The 16,672-nt window shown below is 50.3% G+C and overlaps 3 protein-coding genes across 3 annotated transcripts; 1 reads left to right on the top strand and 2 right to left on the bottom strand.

The window, feature by feature from the left end:
- Nucleotides 1-38: 38 nt before the first annotated feature.
- Nucleotides 39-1,758, bottom strand: HO133_008406 (uncharacterized protein; the record flags this gene model as incomplete). The annotated part of the gene is given in 4 exon segments (XM_037299272.1): nt 39-759; nt 777-944; nt 1,137-1,351; nt 1,564-1,758. The coding sequence occupies 4 exon segments, from the start codon at nt 1,756-1,758 to the stop codon at nt 39-41; spliced, it is 1,299 nt and encodes a 432-aa protein (XP_037155273.1).
- A 3,951-nt stretch (nt 1,759-5,709) lies between these two features.
- On the top strand, nt 5,710-8,214 carry HO133_008405 (uncharacterized protein; the record flags this gene model as incomplete). Its single annotated transcript, XM_037299271.1, has 3 exons — nt 5,710-5,740; nt 5,790-5,832; nt 5,883-8,214. 3 exons carry the CDS (start codon nt 5,710-5,712, stop codon nt 8,212-8,214), a joined length of 2,406 nt encoding a protein of 801 aa, XP_037155272.1.
- Nucleotides 8,215-8,461: 247 nt separating this feature from the next.
- Nucleotides 8,462-16,150, bottom strand: HO133_008404 (uncharacterized protein; the record flags this gene model as incomplete). Its single annotated transcript, XM_037299270.1, has 2 exons — nt 8,462-14,526; nt 14,578-16,150. The coding sequence occupies 2 exons, from the start codon at nt 16,148-16,150 to the stop codon at nt 8,462-8,464; spliced, it is 7,638 nt and encodes a 2,545-aa protein (XP_037155271.1).
- Between the last annotated feature and the right edge of the window lie 522 nt (nt 16,151-16,672).

Here is a 16,672-nt window from a genome sequence, read left to right as displayed (position 1 = left end):
ATCGGCTTTCATGTTTAACGTAACGTCGATCTCTTCTCTCATTTCTGGAGGCAATCGTTGCAGATCCTTTTCTCTTTAATGTTGGCTTCGATGAAGAGATCGATATCTGCACTCAATGCTGACATCTCAAGGGCCGTTGCTTTCGGGGGCTCAAGGTCAATCAATGTCGTTATAAGAGGATCTTCCTCAGTTCTTGTGAAAAGCACACGGATGTCAGACGCAGACTCGGCAAGTCTGAGCAAGGTATCGATCATTGGCTCGATTTTCTTGCACTCGTTGACAGCGTCTATAAGGAGAAGTATCTTCAATGGGGAGCGCGCAGTTTGGGACGTGAGTCGTTGTTCCAGATCTTGAAGGGTAGGTCGCTCTCTTCTCCCAAACCCCACCTCCAACCCTTCCAGCATGTTCGGACATACAGTTGGGACCTGGGATATGAACGAGCCAACCATATGGGCGGGATCCTGGGAAGCGGCTTCGTTAAAAGAACAAGAAAAGTAAGTGGCGGCGATTTGAGGGTGGTCTCTTCCCATCGACTGGGCAGCTCTAATTGCGCTGGATATGAGGGGAGTCTTCCCAGCACCCGACATGCCAATGATGTTCAAGACGTGGTGTCTGCTGAGCTGGCCCTTCAAGCCATACTCGGAACTTTCGGCTTTGAAGGAACCACTGACCGGTATCTGGGTGTCCCTCTCTACATGTCTCATCTTGCTTTTGTGTTGGATCGAGATGACCTGAAAGCCATGCTGCTCATAATCGAAGCTAAGCTATCAACCAACCTGGCGGTTCCCCTCGTATAGTCGGCTATATCATGGACAGTTGCCGAGATCGACGTAGACTGTTGCGTTAAGATTTCAGCATTGGCAGAGACAGTTGCCACTTGTCGACCTAGAGGGAGGTCATCCGCCTTCTCATTCACATGACGTGTTTCGGGATTGACCATCTGCCTTTCAGATGACTATATATACCTTCTAGCACATTGTTTACAGTGAAAAGAGCACAGCCTTTTAATCGGACCTTATTGTCATGTCTCTCAAAATAATGACCAACCCTCAAATCTTTGATTCATTTCCAGGACTCTCCTCGCAATAGGAGCAATTCAAGTTGCCAGATATCCCACGGCTCCAGTAAAAGCCCACCCAGCACTCAAAGCGATCAACAACCTCCTCAAGTCATTACTCCTCCTGATAGCCTCGTTGTACTCGGTCATAAAGGGCACTTGAGCTTTAGCCCTCCAGTACCCAGAAATATACAAGGACGCAGAAATCTCAGCTGCTACATTGACCGACGCCAACAATTCTGGGGCGGCACTCAGAAAGACAAGTGCGAGGGTGCTAACGAGCGACAAGAGTACCTGCACAAGAGATCAGATCTCCCGCATGAAAGTACATATTTGCGCATAGTAACGCAATAGGGCGATAACGTCGAACAAGGAGCATACCACGAGAACAATTCACCCAAGTCGAAAATTACAATGGGAGACTTCCTCAGGCGAGAATGTTGGGGGAGACCGATGAATGTACCACTTGCAAAACAATTGACCTCGGATTGATCGTACGAACGTACCGTAGCAGCCCCGCCTGCCTGGGTGAGCCTTATGCGCCACAGCTCGCGCGCCGCTTTGTTGGAGTGCTCTGCGGCCTTTTCGGCGCGATCTTGGTCACTGTGCAGATTCATGATTGCGTGATACGATTTCTGGCCGGCGTAGATGGATAGCAATGCTAGCGGGCAGGCGAGCAATGTTGTGAGGAATGAGGCCATGGTGTTGGATTTGTTGCTGATTTATGGGATACCTTGATGACGCGGGGAAATGGCGTATGGAGTGAAAGTTGTATGGGATGTTCTCTGACGGAAAAGGTGGAACGATCTCGATGATGACGACGGAAAAGTCCAGTTGTGGGTTACAGTTCACCATAATCCTAAACCTAACCCAATCACGTGAGATGCGAAATGATGCGATGACAAAAGCTTGCGCCTTGGCAGAAAATAGCCACCTTCATTTGTCTGCTCCATAAGAACAAAAGACTTTCGTACATCGCTTATATTAGGAATATAGAGCTATACAACCTTGAGCTGCGAGAAGATATCAAATGATACTAGAAAGGGAAACGGACCGACGTGAGGCTCTTGAGCAATTGCCAAACATTAGCCACCAAACGAACGCGATCACCTAGATTCTGCATTCCGGCTGATCGCATTGAAGAAGCCAAGGCTTCCCAACCCGAATAGCTTGCTGTCCGTCCAGCGATATCCCTTTTGTGAATATCGCTACCATGCTCGGCAACAACACTTGCAAATTCGTCTTACCCGAGACGCACTGCCCGATGAAAAATGCGTTCCTACGTCCTGACTGACCGCATTACATCGGCACCGCTCTCAACAAGTAGTGAAACCATGAGAATACTGTTCCACTCCACCGCGTGATGCAGCGCCGTAAATTTAGTTCCAGCCAAGACTGGTACGCGATTCTTAAGAGCTTCGCGAGCCTGGAGAAGGACGGACCGAGCGGTGCGGAAGCTACAGTTTCACTATCGGTACGTCTCTGGTAGACTTTATCCTCGCCACGATAAAATCCCATCTATGCAATGAAGATAGGCTTCGACTGCGCGTCAGAGAAAAATTGGGCAAAAAGCTCCCCTTGAAGGCCGTGTTGTCTCTCAACTTCAAATATTGACCGACAGTGAGCTAGCCAATATTTACCGGCGTAGTCAGAGAAGAAGTACGCATCCCACTTTCCGTCGTAAATTTTGCTTGCCACCAACCTTGCGTCCGGCTGGAAGCAGGAAAGACAGGTCTCTACTGCCTGTGCCTGTGTAAGGCTATCCGAGAACATGTTCAGGAATCCTACAAGAGACAGGTGCGCGATACGAACTTGAGTCCAGCGGTCCATGACAAGGAAATTGCTACATATTCGCAGCACGCAAGCCTGTTCGAGCTACCGTCGGGTTTGAGAGAGACCGCTTCCGCAAGTTCATGGGCATAGAGGGGTCTTCGAGAGCAGGGCACAAACTTGTAAGCATCTCTTGCGTATTCGCAGTCTTCGAAGGCCACACGAGTGTTCTTTTTCGTATATCTCCTTGTAGACGGACACCAGATCAGGTAAGCCAGTTTCGGCATCCAGCTGATCGAGTCGCGTCTCGACGTCTTCAGGAAGGCGAAATGGAGAATTCCCATCTAGGAAGATGGCCAGTTGAAGCTCGGCCCATTTAAAGCTGGCGGCAAGAACTCGTCGACATCTCAGCTGTAGATCTAGTGGGGAAATTGCTCACATGCCCTGTGCACGAGTACTTATTGTTTCGATGATCCTATCTTCGGGCTTCGGCTCTCTGCCTTTCGAAGCTCGTCTTTAACTCTCCTTCAGCTCTTTCCAAACACATCCATACGGGTCTGAAGAAGTGTCTTGGACTTGTATGTTTGACCCGTGAAACATCAGTCAGTACGTTTGAAACATCCACATTGGTTTGGCTAGAGACGAACAGTCTTATTCGTCCCGCAGAAGTTGAATGATTTGTTGAAGGGATCGTAAAGGTGGATAAGGTTGCGAGCATTCGTCCAACGCATCAAGGATGGTTGCTGTTTGTGACCAAGGATTGATAAGGTCACCAATGATGCTTGCAGACTCCTCCAAAGACAGCATTGCCTCATCTGGTCCTTTATCTCGCCAAGTTGCGTAAAGCTCAGAAACCCGTTTCGCAGTCCCTGAGCCATCAGGGTGACATGATCCCCCGGTTGTTTTCTTCTGTTTCTGTATAATTTTGATCATCTCCAAGGGCAGAGCTTCGGAATGGCATGACTTGTTTTCCCGGAGCTCTTGAAATGCTTCGTATATTTACACATTCTGAAGCTGCTCGGCGGCCATACCTCAGTATGACACCTGTTTCGCTGGGATGATCTGGTTGGGACTCGAAAGTCCGTCGCGAGAGTGAGCGTCGATGGTCTCTCGAGATCAGACTAAGAGGTAGGATTGGCACTATTAGGGGCATGGCGAACGGTACTAGTGTCTTCGCGTCTGCGGCGTTGGACTATGCAAGTAGATTGGGGCTGTGGGCGATCGGCTGTCCTTTTTTACCTTTTGTTGTAAATAATTATACAATATCTGTAGAGGTATTCATCTGACATCCGTATTCTGACCTTTACTCCCGCTACTGTTCTGAGTCCTGACCGTCACCTTAGGTACTCCCGCTATTCTTAGCTTCCTTTCGCTTTTGACTTGGTGCCGGACCCTTTCTTGAATCTCTATCGAGCCACCAGACCTCGCAAAAACCCTCTGGCATATGTGTTCGTTCAACGTTTTATTGACTAGGAAGAATAGAAGCAGAAGCGGGTTCCATTCCGCCTTTGGGTTCCTTTTAAACCTCAGCCAACGCTAGTGTACGATACCGGAGAGTCATTAGGCCGGTACAGCCACATTCCCCTGATTAGTAAGAGATTCCCATAGAAAGTAGGGGGCGGATCCTGCCTTCCTACTACATCCTCCTTATACCTCGCTATCGCCCTTCTATACCTTCTAAACTCCGCTTCATTAAATCTTCGCGTAACCCCCTCTTATATAGCCTCAATATCGTCTCCCCTCCGTATTCGTCAGCCTTCTCAGTATAAGGGCTTCGAGGATACTCAGAACGTGTTAAATTAGTACGATAGCAACTCGAAGGATATTAATCGAGACCGCAGCCCGAAGGCGGAGTTTTCAGATGACGACTTTCTACCCCGGCGAATGGAGTAAGGCCACGTATTCTGACGCGTCTAGATCATCGTTACCGAAATTTATTACCCTTCCCTCCTCTTCCTCCTTGAAACGTAAGGCCGAGATCTTCTTAGACGCGTCGATAGATTAGAAAGAGTCTCGCAAGGGGACCAAGCGAAGGAAGACGCGTGCTGATGAAGTAGCCGTCTCCCGTTTGAGATCAACAATTATGGCCTTGCCGCCGAATATTGAGGCAATTCGTCAGACCCTATTTGATGTAAGAGAGGAGATCCGATGGACGGCTGAGGAATTCGCCCAACTGTGGCCGTTTGTGGATAACTTCATAGGTTACCATGCTCAGAAAGACCACCGGGCTAATTCGTCAGTAGAGAGTTCAATTGGCCTTGAAGGATCTCATCAATGCCGGCTATAACGTGTCCAAATTGCAGACGCCTACTAACCCTGCAAAGGTCTCAGTAGATAGCGAGGATGAGGGCTAGATAGCTAGCTAAACCCCCAATAAAACCCCCATAAAGCGACGGCGAGGTAGATTTCGTCTCGAGATGCTAGAAATATTAGGACGACAGCGACGGTCTTCTCATTAGATTCCACTCTGATAGCCCCGAGATACCGTAACGATGACGACGTCTTCCCACTCAAATCCCGCCCAGCCTTGCTAAATCGTTCTCCGCCCCATGGGAGGCGGCAGCGAGGTCTCTCATTGTAACGTAAACTCCGCTATACCTCCCATACAAATCCCGCCCTGACCGATAGCAATGTCAGCGGGTACAGCTGAGAGGTCTCCGGCGACAGCGGCAGCGACAGTAAGGTGTCAGCATCGTCGCGCCTTATTTTGGTGTGGCTACCATACAAATTTGGCTTAGCCACCTTGTAAGTACGCTAATGGTATTTTTCTTAGCATTGGCTGAGGTATAAAAGCTACCCGCCTTTGCCAAGACCTAGCTCCGAAGAACACAAACGCGTCCTCGCAGCTACCTTACCTTCACCGTTCGTCACCACCGACTCAAATGCACCTTGCCGCTGTAGAGATGGGCCCAAGTGAGTGGATCCACTCTCAAGACCAGCAGCTTCTACTAACTTGCGACAGAAGATCGAGGAGAGCGTCAATTGATGCGCCAGCGAGGTGCAGGGTAAATTCCATAGTCTTTCCTTGCATGCTTCTATACTGACTCGCTACAAGCACTCGCCAAGTCAAGAACATTGGCTTCGACCTCGTGCTGCCAGGTCAAGAGAACGCGACAACTGAGCCCCTCCAACCTATCAAATCAGGCAGGTCTCGTAAGACTCCACAGCCAGAGCTCCCTCCGCAGCGATCCTCAAGACGGACACCTAAACCAGAAACAACACAGCTCCAGCAATCATCACGGAAGACACCGGCCACTGGATTCACGAAAAAGCGCGGTAGGCCAGCGAAGAGGGCTGTTTCCGATATCATTGAGGATTCATCTACGTCTCGTGTCACGCAGGCCGATAAAGAGGGTGTTACTACGAAGAAGAGGAAAACCAGCAAGGCCCAGAAGGAACAGGGAGATGCTGTACTTTCGAATGCGCCAGAGGTCCAAGGCGATGGACTAGGGACAAGAGATGCTGACCCAAGTGCTGCGCCTAGTACTGGGGTCAAGAAGCGGAAGAAGAGGAAGTCAATCGGACAGCAAGCGACGAGCCGAGCGAAAGCTGCCAAGGCACGAAGTCCGCTCAAGCCAGCTCGCCAATCTCGGAAGAAAACACCCAAGCCAGACCTCGCAGAAGTGACAGACCTCGATGGATCTTTGGCAAAAGAAGCACGCAGGGGACTCGCCACTGATGCGGTGTCGTTGGATGGAGGCGAGCCAGCGCACTTGCCTGAAGTCACCGGAGCATTGGATTCTGGAATTGACAATCTCACGCCAAGCGCAGAGAAGCCCCAACAGGAAATCGCACAGAAGCCCAAGAAGAGAAAGCGGTTTCCTGTGGAAGAGCTGCCAAATAAACGTGTCAAAGCAAGCTCCACTCAGAGCAAGCGGGCGCCAAAGGCTCCGAAGCCCCAAGAAGAGATCATATCTGCAGAAGATGCACTCAATGCAGTTCAGATTATGGAGACACCTGCTGAAGCCCAAGCAAGCCTTTTGGAAAATGTGAATGAGGAGCAAGATGATGGTTCAGAAGTTGCAGAGCTTCGAAAAGAGAAGCCCAAAAAGAGGAAGCGGGTGACCGTTGGTCAACAGCCAAAGAAGCGCGCCAAAGTAGGCACAACCAAACCTAACAGGAAGCTTAAGGCCCGAGAAGAGACAAGCACTGCAGAAGGTGCACCAGAGGCAAGTCAGAGGATGGGAGAATCTGCTGAGGTCGAAGCGGACACAGTGGGCCATGTGGCTGAGGAACCGGAGGCTACTGCAGAAGAAGCAGAACCGCAGACACAGAAGCCGAAGAGGAAGAAGCGGAAATCGATTGGGCAGCAGAAACCCAAGAAAAAGCCCATGGACCTCGCTACACCAGATAGGACAGCCAGCAAGGCAGCCGCAAGAGGTCAATTGGCCACAAGAAACGAACTAAACAGCAAGCCCACAGCTAGACGTGGACGACCTAGAGCTAAAGAACGACCGGAAGAGGTCATTGAAAAGCCACTCGCCGGGAATTTGGGGCATGTACCCGAAGAAGAGGCAGAAATCCAATTCTCAGAACCTGCACTCAAGGACAAGCACAAAGCTAGACGTGGGAGACCTAAAGCCAAACCAATCTCCGAACATGCCATCGATGAACCAGACGAAGAAGCTCGAAGAGATACACCTGAAGAAGAGGAAGAAGTCCCAGCCCCTATCATGCCCGAAAAGAAGCGACGAGGGCGACCACGCAAAGCCGACGCCGCTCAATCTCCCTCACTGAACACCAGAACAACAAAAGTCCCGGCATCTCGCAAACCAAAAGCAAAGGCCGCCTCTGCCACCGCGCCCAAAGCTCGCGCACCTCCCAAAGACTCCATTCCTATAACCATCTACGCTCCTCCCTCGCCCACCTCCGACGCCGAAGACGACCCATTGTCTACCTCTCAACCCCACACCACAGTTAACACAATCAACGCCGTCGACGTCCTCTCCCAACTCTGCTCCGAACTCCTCTCCAAATCCAGCTCCGCCCTCGCCGAACAAGCCCACTCCGACGACCCATCCACCAACCAATCCGAACTAAAACGCACGAAACAAACAACAGACCTCTACGCCAAAGAACTCGCTTCCCGTCTCCTGCAGTTGACGACTACCCTGAACACCAACACGTCTCTACAATCCCGTGTGAGGGCGGCGGCGAAAGAGGACAGGAGGTTGAAGAAAGAGTTGAAGCGGTTGGAGAAGGAAAGGGAGGATCTTGGAAGTAGGAAAGAGGAGGTGATGAAGGAGAGGAAGAAGAAGGAGCTGGAGGAACTGTTGACTGGGATCGCGGGGGCGGTGAAGAGGGGCTGGGACATGCAGGAGGAGGGCGAGGAAGGGGAAGGGGATGCGGTGGCAGGAATGGTTGAGGAGGTGGATTTGGAGGTCTAAGAGGTCACGATGGATGGGTCTAGGAAACGAAGTAAATGTGTCTTTTTTGGTAGGTCCGCGACATTCAGAAGCGATGAGATTGGAGCATAGTAGACAGCTTCTTGAGATCGTTACACGTTACGCTTTCTAATACAACAAGGGCCCAATCAGACGAGACCGCCTAGGAGGATGCTTTTGTCCTTCATGCACTTTCCCATCCAACCATCACAAATGCAACGCCAAACGCTACTCATACACGAAATATTCATCAGAGCCCCACAACCTGGACCTCCCTATCATCCCCCGGATCATCCGCCCTCAGCGCCCTCGTATCCACCTGCTGCGCCTTGAATTGATGCCAGCAATTCGGCGCCTGCAACACATATCTTCCCATCGCCTCCCTGAATCTACTCTTATACTCCTTCGGACTCGTGACGGTCGGCCGATTTTTGCCACGATCCTTGATCCAACTTTCCAACTTTTTATCCCAGGTGTAAGTGCGGATACAGTCAATGATGCCGACAACGAGCTCTTTGCGGTTCTCGTCGACAGCGATCATGAGTGAGTAGTCCATAACGTTTTGACGTGAGAGGAAGAGGGTGTCGTTCCAGACGCTTGCTCGGAGGAGCTTTTTAGAGTGTTCGCGCGAGAAGAGGGGAGATTCGTAGATGAACTCGACCATGTTCTCGTCCAGGAGGACTTCGTTTTGCTCGCCTGTGGATTGGATGCGGCGGTTGCGCATGGAGCCTTTGAGATCGAAGATGCGTGTGGGTGAGCGGTCGTAGAAGAGGTTCTCCATGACGAGGAGGAACCAATTGAACTCGATGCCTGTGATGGGGTTTTTGATGATGATCTGGTAGAATCCCAACATCTTTGCAATGACTGAGGGAAGCTCGTGGAAAAGGGATTCAGACATGATGCGGAAGTAGGCAGGTGCAAAGCGGAGGAAGGCTTGGGTCTCGATCGGCGAGAGAGACTTGAGAACGAAGCGGTCATCCAGGGTCTTGAGGAAGACAGATTTGGTTTTACCGCCTTTGCTATCCCATTTCATACAGCGTGAGAGCGACTCCACAATACGCTCAGAGACTCCACACTTTCTACGGAGAGCATCAAACTGTTCCGCATAGAACACTTTGCAAAGCATCTTCGCTGAGCCTTCCGCAAATTGGTATTTGAGATGTGTGCCTGTAGCTCTCAAAAGGGAACGCTCAACTTCAACTTGGTCATCGATGTTCGAGACCGAATCTTGCGGCTGGCGTTTGCCATGCTGGTCGTTCTGGGACTCAGTGATTTCTGTTATGCTCCGTAGCTTTGCTTGATAGTCTTCCGACCCTAGAGCAAAGGCGATCAAAGAGCTGGGCTCATCCTCCCGCACAATGATGTCAGAGTCTGCGAAGATGTGATCTGTCGCGTTCAGAGGGTACTCCAGGGGCTGCCAACCACTTGCGGATCTCTCAGCCCAGAAGTTTGTCAGCATCTTCATCAGCGAACTTTTCTCATGCTTCGGTAGATCGAGCTTGATGTCGAGCTGAGCTTCTTCAGGTGACAATGCGTGATGCTCATCAGCTGCTCCAGGAGTTTGAATATCATCTAGAATGGAATGCTCTTCATCGCTTCGAGGCTCTTCGCCCTCAACGTCAGATCCGACGTGGCTTTCAAGGTTGTTGCTATCCTCAAGTTCGGTGTTCTCTGCTGTGGTTTCTTCCGCATGGAAACCCTCGCCCGGCGTCTGCGAGTCCGTACTTTCCGCCATGTGATTTATAGTGTTCGACGGCCCTTCCTGCTCAGTATGAGATGGATCTGAAGACGGAAGGTCCTCGTCTGATGGCTCTCGCTCTTCGACAGCTTCATGTACATTACGATAGATTTGGACGATGGGCTTCGAAGCAGCCATAGGGTAGGCTCTCGCTTGTCGACTTTTGGCGGCGCGTTGTCGTCGCTCTCGGATACGCTCTTTCTCAAATTCGCGGCTTAACTGCTCAAAATGTTTTGCGAGATTGGAAACTTTTGATTCTTTCCTCCTATTGGCGATTGATCGTGGAATCATGGAATGCGCAGTCACTCCACTAGGCTTCAAAGCATTGAGGCCAAATCGATCTGAGAGCTTTTTATCGACGTGTTTGCTGACGCCTGCAGCTGGTGGTACGTAGACGTCGCTGGATTTGGTAGACTGACTATCGGCGCTTAAAGACGGAAGCATGGCCGATGAAGACTGACTGCTGTTTGACTGCTCATGGCGGAAATGGGCAGGCTGCGACTGAGCGCGAGAAAGCGTCGGAGAGACGTTTGATCTTATGGCGCCGTGAGTAGACTCGATAGGTCGCGGAATACCAGATGTCTGACTATGGTCTAACAACTTCGGTTGTTCAGAAACTCCTACATTGGTTGCTTTGAGGCCGTCCCCATGGCCGGGCTCATTGATGTCTACGCTAGGATGCGGCTCAACCGATAGTTGGGGGGCCTTGTCTTCCGTCTCAGGTGGTGCCGTTAACTTCGCGTCGACGACAGTCGATTTTTGTCCAATCTCAAGCCTATCTGGGAGGTCTGTAGACGTTGCTAAGTCCAGATGCCGTAAATCATCTCTCTCCAAACCCCGTTGAACAGAACGAGGCGCCGAGTCGGCTTCGAATTTGGGCACAGCAGTGTTGGGGGCGCTTTGATGCTGGTCAGGCTGGCTATTTATCAATACATGTTTCTCAACAACAGCAGCAAGCATATCGTGTGCCTTTTCTGGAGACATTCTCCGGGTTTGTGGAGGCAATGCTGGAGTGTCATCCATGGAAGTCTTCTCATTCATCGCCTCTTCCGACACAGAGATAGTTGCGCTGTCATCTGTAGAAGCCAATGATGTGACCGATTCATCACGGTCTAAGAATATCTTTTTGAGTTGGAGAGTCGCCAATCGTCGAATATCTTTCTCAGAAGGGAAGAAATTGCGATCAAAGTCTGCAAAGGCATTGTCCCACTCAGCTACTTTTTCTTGCGTGGCTCGGATTGCTCGGTTTAGGGGAATGATCTCGTAATGCTTCGAATTCATATACTTCTCTCTGAGCTTCTGAACGAGGGCATGATGCTCATCGGATGCACGTTTTGCAAGTTTTTCGACTTCTTGGTTGCAGCTTTCGGATTTTTCGGGCACAACGCTTTCGGTGTTGATGCTTTTGATCCGGGCTTTGACTGATAGCATGAATTTGCCAAGGCGTTCTTCAATCTTGGTGAAAAGCTCATTCTTGAATCGAAGATCGTTGTCAACCTTCCACGTTATCCTGGCTCGTGGTACGATGATTTCAAGTAGCGTGATTGGGTCGTAGTGTACTCGAAGCGCCACATCTTGGAAGCCGAAGTATCTAAGATGATCCCGATGAAGATCATGAGGACAGACATCAGCTCGAGCGTGCAGCTCGCTGCTCCAAAATGAGAGTTCCAGATATTTTCCAAAGGAATACTTCCAAGTGCTATCGGACATTGGCATCACTTGCGTTTCTTTACCACATATCCGACAAAGACTCCACATCAAGATAGTATCTTGCAATCCTCGAAGCTTGCAGGGATATCGTTCAACAAAAACACTGAGCTGAGCTTCTCCGTGGACATATTGTCGATGATGCTCGAACATTTTCCTTTCGCAGCCATTTGCGGTACAGATAGTATTGGCTCCAAGACACAAGTCTTCCACGTACTGACCAAGAGTACAGTCTGCTTCAAAATCGGCATCGGTTTCATGTTCGTTGTAAAACCCTAAAGCCAGCAGATCAGGGCCAGAGCATGGTACAGTTGTGACTGTACAGACAACGCTATACAGAACAGCAATATTCTGGTGTGCGTAAGGATCGAATAAGTTGATGTTGCCTGCGATGTAAGCTTCCCACTGCTTGCTTTGAGTCTGGTAATTGTGGAGAGCCTTGTCATACTCGGCATCATGTACAGCATGTAGTACTTCGCGTACTTTCTTAGATGCTGTGCGAATTCTTTCGTGGACCATCTCCGGCTTGATGAGATCGAATTTCTCGCGTTTTGCCTTTTCATCGACATTCTGTTCTTCTAAGATGTCTTGGTCTCTCAAACGCTTTAGATACGCGAGTCGACGTTCTTGCTCTCGGGCACGCATCAAGAGGTACGGCTGCATGAATTTGACGAAAGGAGAAGCGGAAAGTATCTTGGTTTGGTGTTCTTCGACCATGTCGCCATAGAAAGTGGGCATCGGAACATCTTCCGGAACAGAATCGTCGTCGGGAAGATTGATCTTTGGTTTCTCTGCTTGCTGTCCTTCTGGACCTTGGGTGTTGAGAATGTCAGCATTGGAAACATCTGCAGTAGTATCGCTTTTGCTTTCCTTTCGTCTCTGCCAAGAGGTTCCGATACGGCTGTTCTCACCGTTCGGATTGTCGGAGAGAAGATGTCGAAAGGCTTTGGGTAGGCTGTCTTTGCTTGGAGGCGTAGATCCGATTTCCGTGTTTGCCGGGATTGATGCAAATTCGTCTCTCATGAGACAGGTTTCTAATTTCAAGTTGTAGACGACGTATATCATGAATTCGGTGATTCGCTTCATCTTAGCTAACGTTGCATCGTTGTCCCCTCGAAGCACTATCGTGCAACCAAGCTCCTTCGCACAACCAGAGAGAAACATGTAGGTCTTCTTTCTGCCTTCATTGACATATGTTTTGAGATAGAAACTTGCACATTTCCCGGCTTGCGCAGGCTTGATTGCAAGCTTGTCAATCGATGATATGATCCTGGTCTGGCAACATCGAGACACAGCCTCCAGCACAGACGCCTTGACGTTGTAAGCTGTAGCTATATTTGCCTGCTCTAGAAATTCCAGCGCGAGGCCTGAGACGTTGCGTTCTACCAGTAGGAGCTGCGGTCGCAAAGCAGCTATGCGATTTACAAGGTTCTGCAAAAATTCTCGTTCTTGTCTTATGACTGGTTCGAGGCTCATGAAATGCTGTTGATGACGGGCGTACTCGAGGGCAAACGTTAAAATCAAAATATTAGGATGGGACATGCTCCTGGGCATACATTTCAAGGCGAGGTTTTTGGTGAAAACTAGTCCTGAGACATAAGCAGTGTCGCCAGGTCGTCCTCCAGGTATCTTCTTCAGCTTCACGTAGTGTCGGATGTCAATATCGTCGCCATTTTGCACATCTGGGTTGACGTCATCCGTGGCTCTCAGTAGGATAGGCACAAGTGCCTTTTCCCAACTGGCGACATTCGGCACATTAGAATCTTGTAGCAGTTGATGCAGCAATTTCCGAACATGACGGAGACTTGCATTGTTCAACTCGATGGCAGGTGCAGCAGCACCTCTCATTGACGAGCTCCGTATCATTCGAGATGCTACTACAGACTCTGCGGACGAGGCTACTTGTGCGAGATTAGAGGTGCTGGGGCTTTCATGTATATTCAAGCCAAAATTCGTTATTGCTGCGCTGCCTCGATGGCCTCTCGGCGAAGGCCGCAGATGCGGATTGCCTGCGACGCTATGGTTTCTTCTTTTGGACCGAGAGATATTTGCTGTTTTTGAGCTGTTCAGGCTATGGGTGTCTGCATCCCTACTAGCAAAGGTGACGCCACTGATGCTCTTGTCTCCAGCCCTTGATCGTGCCTTCCTGGAGGAAGCAAGCAGTCCAGAAAATGCATGCCTCTCGTTGTCATGACTTCGAGACAGCCCATCACCATTCAAGGCAGCCATAATGCCCACCTGTTCATCACCACTCGACCCTTCGTCAGACAGATATGGAGCCAGATCGGGATCGATGATATTATCATCGTGAAAAGCAGGCAATCGGCCAGCGATTGTTTTGTCGCTCACGGGACTCTGGTGAAACGGAGCGTTGTCCTCATTGACCGGCTTAAAGCTACGTTGGAACTGATGCCGCGAATTGAAGCGTCGGTGGCCCGACGAGAATGACTTAACGGCAAAAGATGATTTGAGAGACCGAGACGAGGAAGGCCGCAATAGTGTTCGCTCGGCCTCAATTTCTAGGACAAGAGGTTTGTTCCCAGCGTCCCCGCCTGCTTTACGAGTCGCTGGAATCGACATCATAGGAACCGTAAGATCTGGTTGATTTGGACTTCGACGAGAACCCTTTGTAGCGGTTGGGCTTGCAGTAGGTACAGGACTGGCAAGGACATCACCCGCTCCTGTAGAGCCATGTCTAGGTCTCAGACCACGTATGGAAAGACTGCCGTCATCCGATATCTCCGAGGAGTCGTCATCACCTTTGATGATGCCCTCGCAGGGTTTGCATACACGCAGCATGCCAGCTTGTCCAAAGTGTTCTCCAGATAGAAGAGATGTGCATTTTGCATCAAATATTTGACCGCATGTCCCTGTGCACGTGTCACTTGAATGCCAAACAATACATGAACAGTTGGACTTACTACAATGATGCTTTCTCCGAAACGTTGAGAATGAGTCTCCACAATAAAAGCAGTCCCTCGCGTTCTCGTCTTTCATCCAATACTCTTTGTTTAAGACCTTGTTCTTGACTTGAGAAAATACATTCATAGTCCTAGAATCACGGTGAGTCGCCGCTGATGCTATATGTTGGGAATTTTTGCTTTGAGTTGGAAGTGTCTCATGTGATCCGGCAGGGCGTTTTCGTGACCTTGTCGGAAGTGGAGAGTTGTTCAAGCTTTCGGTATCATGGGAAGAGGCCCGAGACATGCTCAGAGGAGACGGATGAGACCTAGTGATTAGAGGTGGCGCCACGGTCTTCCGCATTGCCACACCTATGGTCTGATATCCCCCTCCTGTTTTAGCAGCGTCGTCAACTGTTGCACCTCTAGTGTTGTTACTGTCAGGAACGCTGAACATATCATCTTGCCCATTGCCATAATTCGAGACTACCATAGCAGGTCTACCCATGTGGGTGTTTTTCGGGTCAGATGACGAACCTGTCATAGTAAATGCCGCCTCATCAGATCCTTCTTCGAGGTCAGGAAAGCGGCGCACGCTGTCCGTAGACATAGCTCGCGTCCCAAGGACCCTGGGTATATCAGGAGATTTGAAAGCGCTGTTGGCGTCATTGGGTACTGGTTCATCTCCTTGTTGCTTAGGAACACCTTGGCTTGAATTCCTTGATATGAGGCCTTGTGAAGGGTTGGACACAGAGGCATCCACGCTTCCCTGAGCAAGCGGTTCAGCCAAATAGCTCTGTCTTCGGAAGTTTCGTGATAATCTTTGCGGTTCGGTAGGAGTTGCTGTTCTGGCAGCAGAGACTGAATCTGCATTGGCGCCTACTCCTTTCACTGTACTAATGTTGACATCCACTAACGCTGGACTGATCGTAATCGGCTGCGCAACTTGCGCCGGCGGTACGGAGGATGATTTGAGTGCAGCGAGAGCTCCCGTTGCCGATTTTGCCGAGGTACTGGCGCTAACCAGAGACTTTGTAAACGGCTTGAGGCTTTGCTTTGTTTCGTGATGCTCTCCTTCAGTGTCCACGATGCCTAGTGGGGACTGTCGCCCGGACCCTGGGGCCGACGTGGTTTGGGTAGTACTGTTGGAGGAGCTTGGGTCCCGTGCAGATTCGAACACATGCTTAGAAAGCGGCTTCGGACTATATGTGGCCGCTCTCGGGCTCTTCAAGGACGCGTTCTCTTCCGCCACATCTTCAGCTGCGAGGTTGACAATATCTTTCACATTTCCAACCGACGCCCTGAATCTGCTGTAGAGCCCACTCAAGCCTCCCTGGAGCTCGCTTGCAATGCCTTTGGTATCTGGTCCAGAGGATGAGGCTGGGGGCGACGTGTATTCGTTGAAGGTTGTGAGAGTCTCGGTCTGACTCGCGGTGCTATGAATCTGGTCAAGAGCCTGGGAGAGAGCTCCCTTGTCGAGTTGGTTAGCACTAGAGAGAGAGGTTAGAGATCCACGCCGCGAATGGCGAAGTTGAGGAAGGAGAAATGATGAGGCAGATGGACTATTGGCGTCTCGTATAGACTTGGAACCCATGTTTCGTAGATACCCTAGAGCGTCTCATGGTACTGCGGTGCGCTGGAGCATTGGAAAGGATGTCCGACAAATGACAAGCACACATGCTCATCCCTTAGTTACACTTTCCATGGAAAGCTGCCGTTTGAAGTAGCACCCCCGCAGCGCTTAGACGAGTTGATGTGTACGCTCCTCTACTGGAATGATCCTGCACTTCATCTCCGCTATCCAGGAAGTAAGCCACCATCCGTCGACTGAGAGTCATGAAGCTCCTCTTTTGGCTTTCTCTCGGTATTTGTGAGGGAGAAGACGTTAAATGTTACTTCCTTTTTCGTTGTTCCGCTATCAAAGGGCTTGGCACGCAGCGGAATCTCAACCGCTCGCCTAAAATAAAGTATCCTTGTACTCAGATCGCCTCACCGGTACCTCTACACGTTCTCTACACACCTCGGTCGCGTTCTACAGAGACCACCAGGCCGCTTAGGTGCCACCTCAGCAACCCCAACTGAACTGAAGCTTTCCTCATCATATCTACGGCTTTCA

This window comes from Letharia lupina, assembly GCF_014066315.1.
Source record: "Letharia lupina isolate WasteWater1 chromosome Unknown contig_5, whole genome shotgun sequence".
Taxonomy (NCBI): domain Eukaryota; kingdom Fungi; phylum Ascomycota; class Lecanoromycetes; order Lecanorales; family Parmeliaceae; genus Letharia; species Letharia lupina.
The sequence above is the reverse complement of the archived record's forward strand: the minus strand, read 5'-3'. Positions and strand labels throughout refer to the sequence as shown.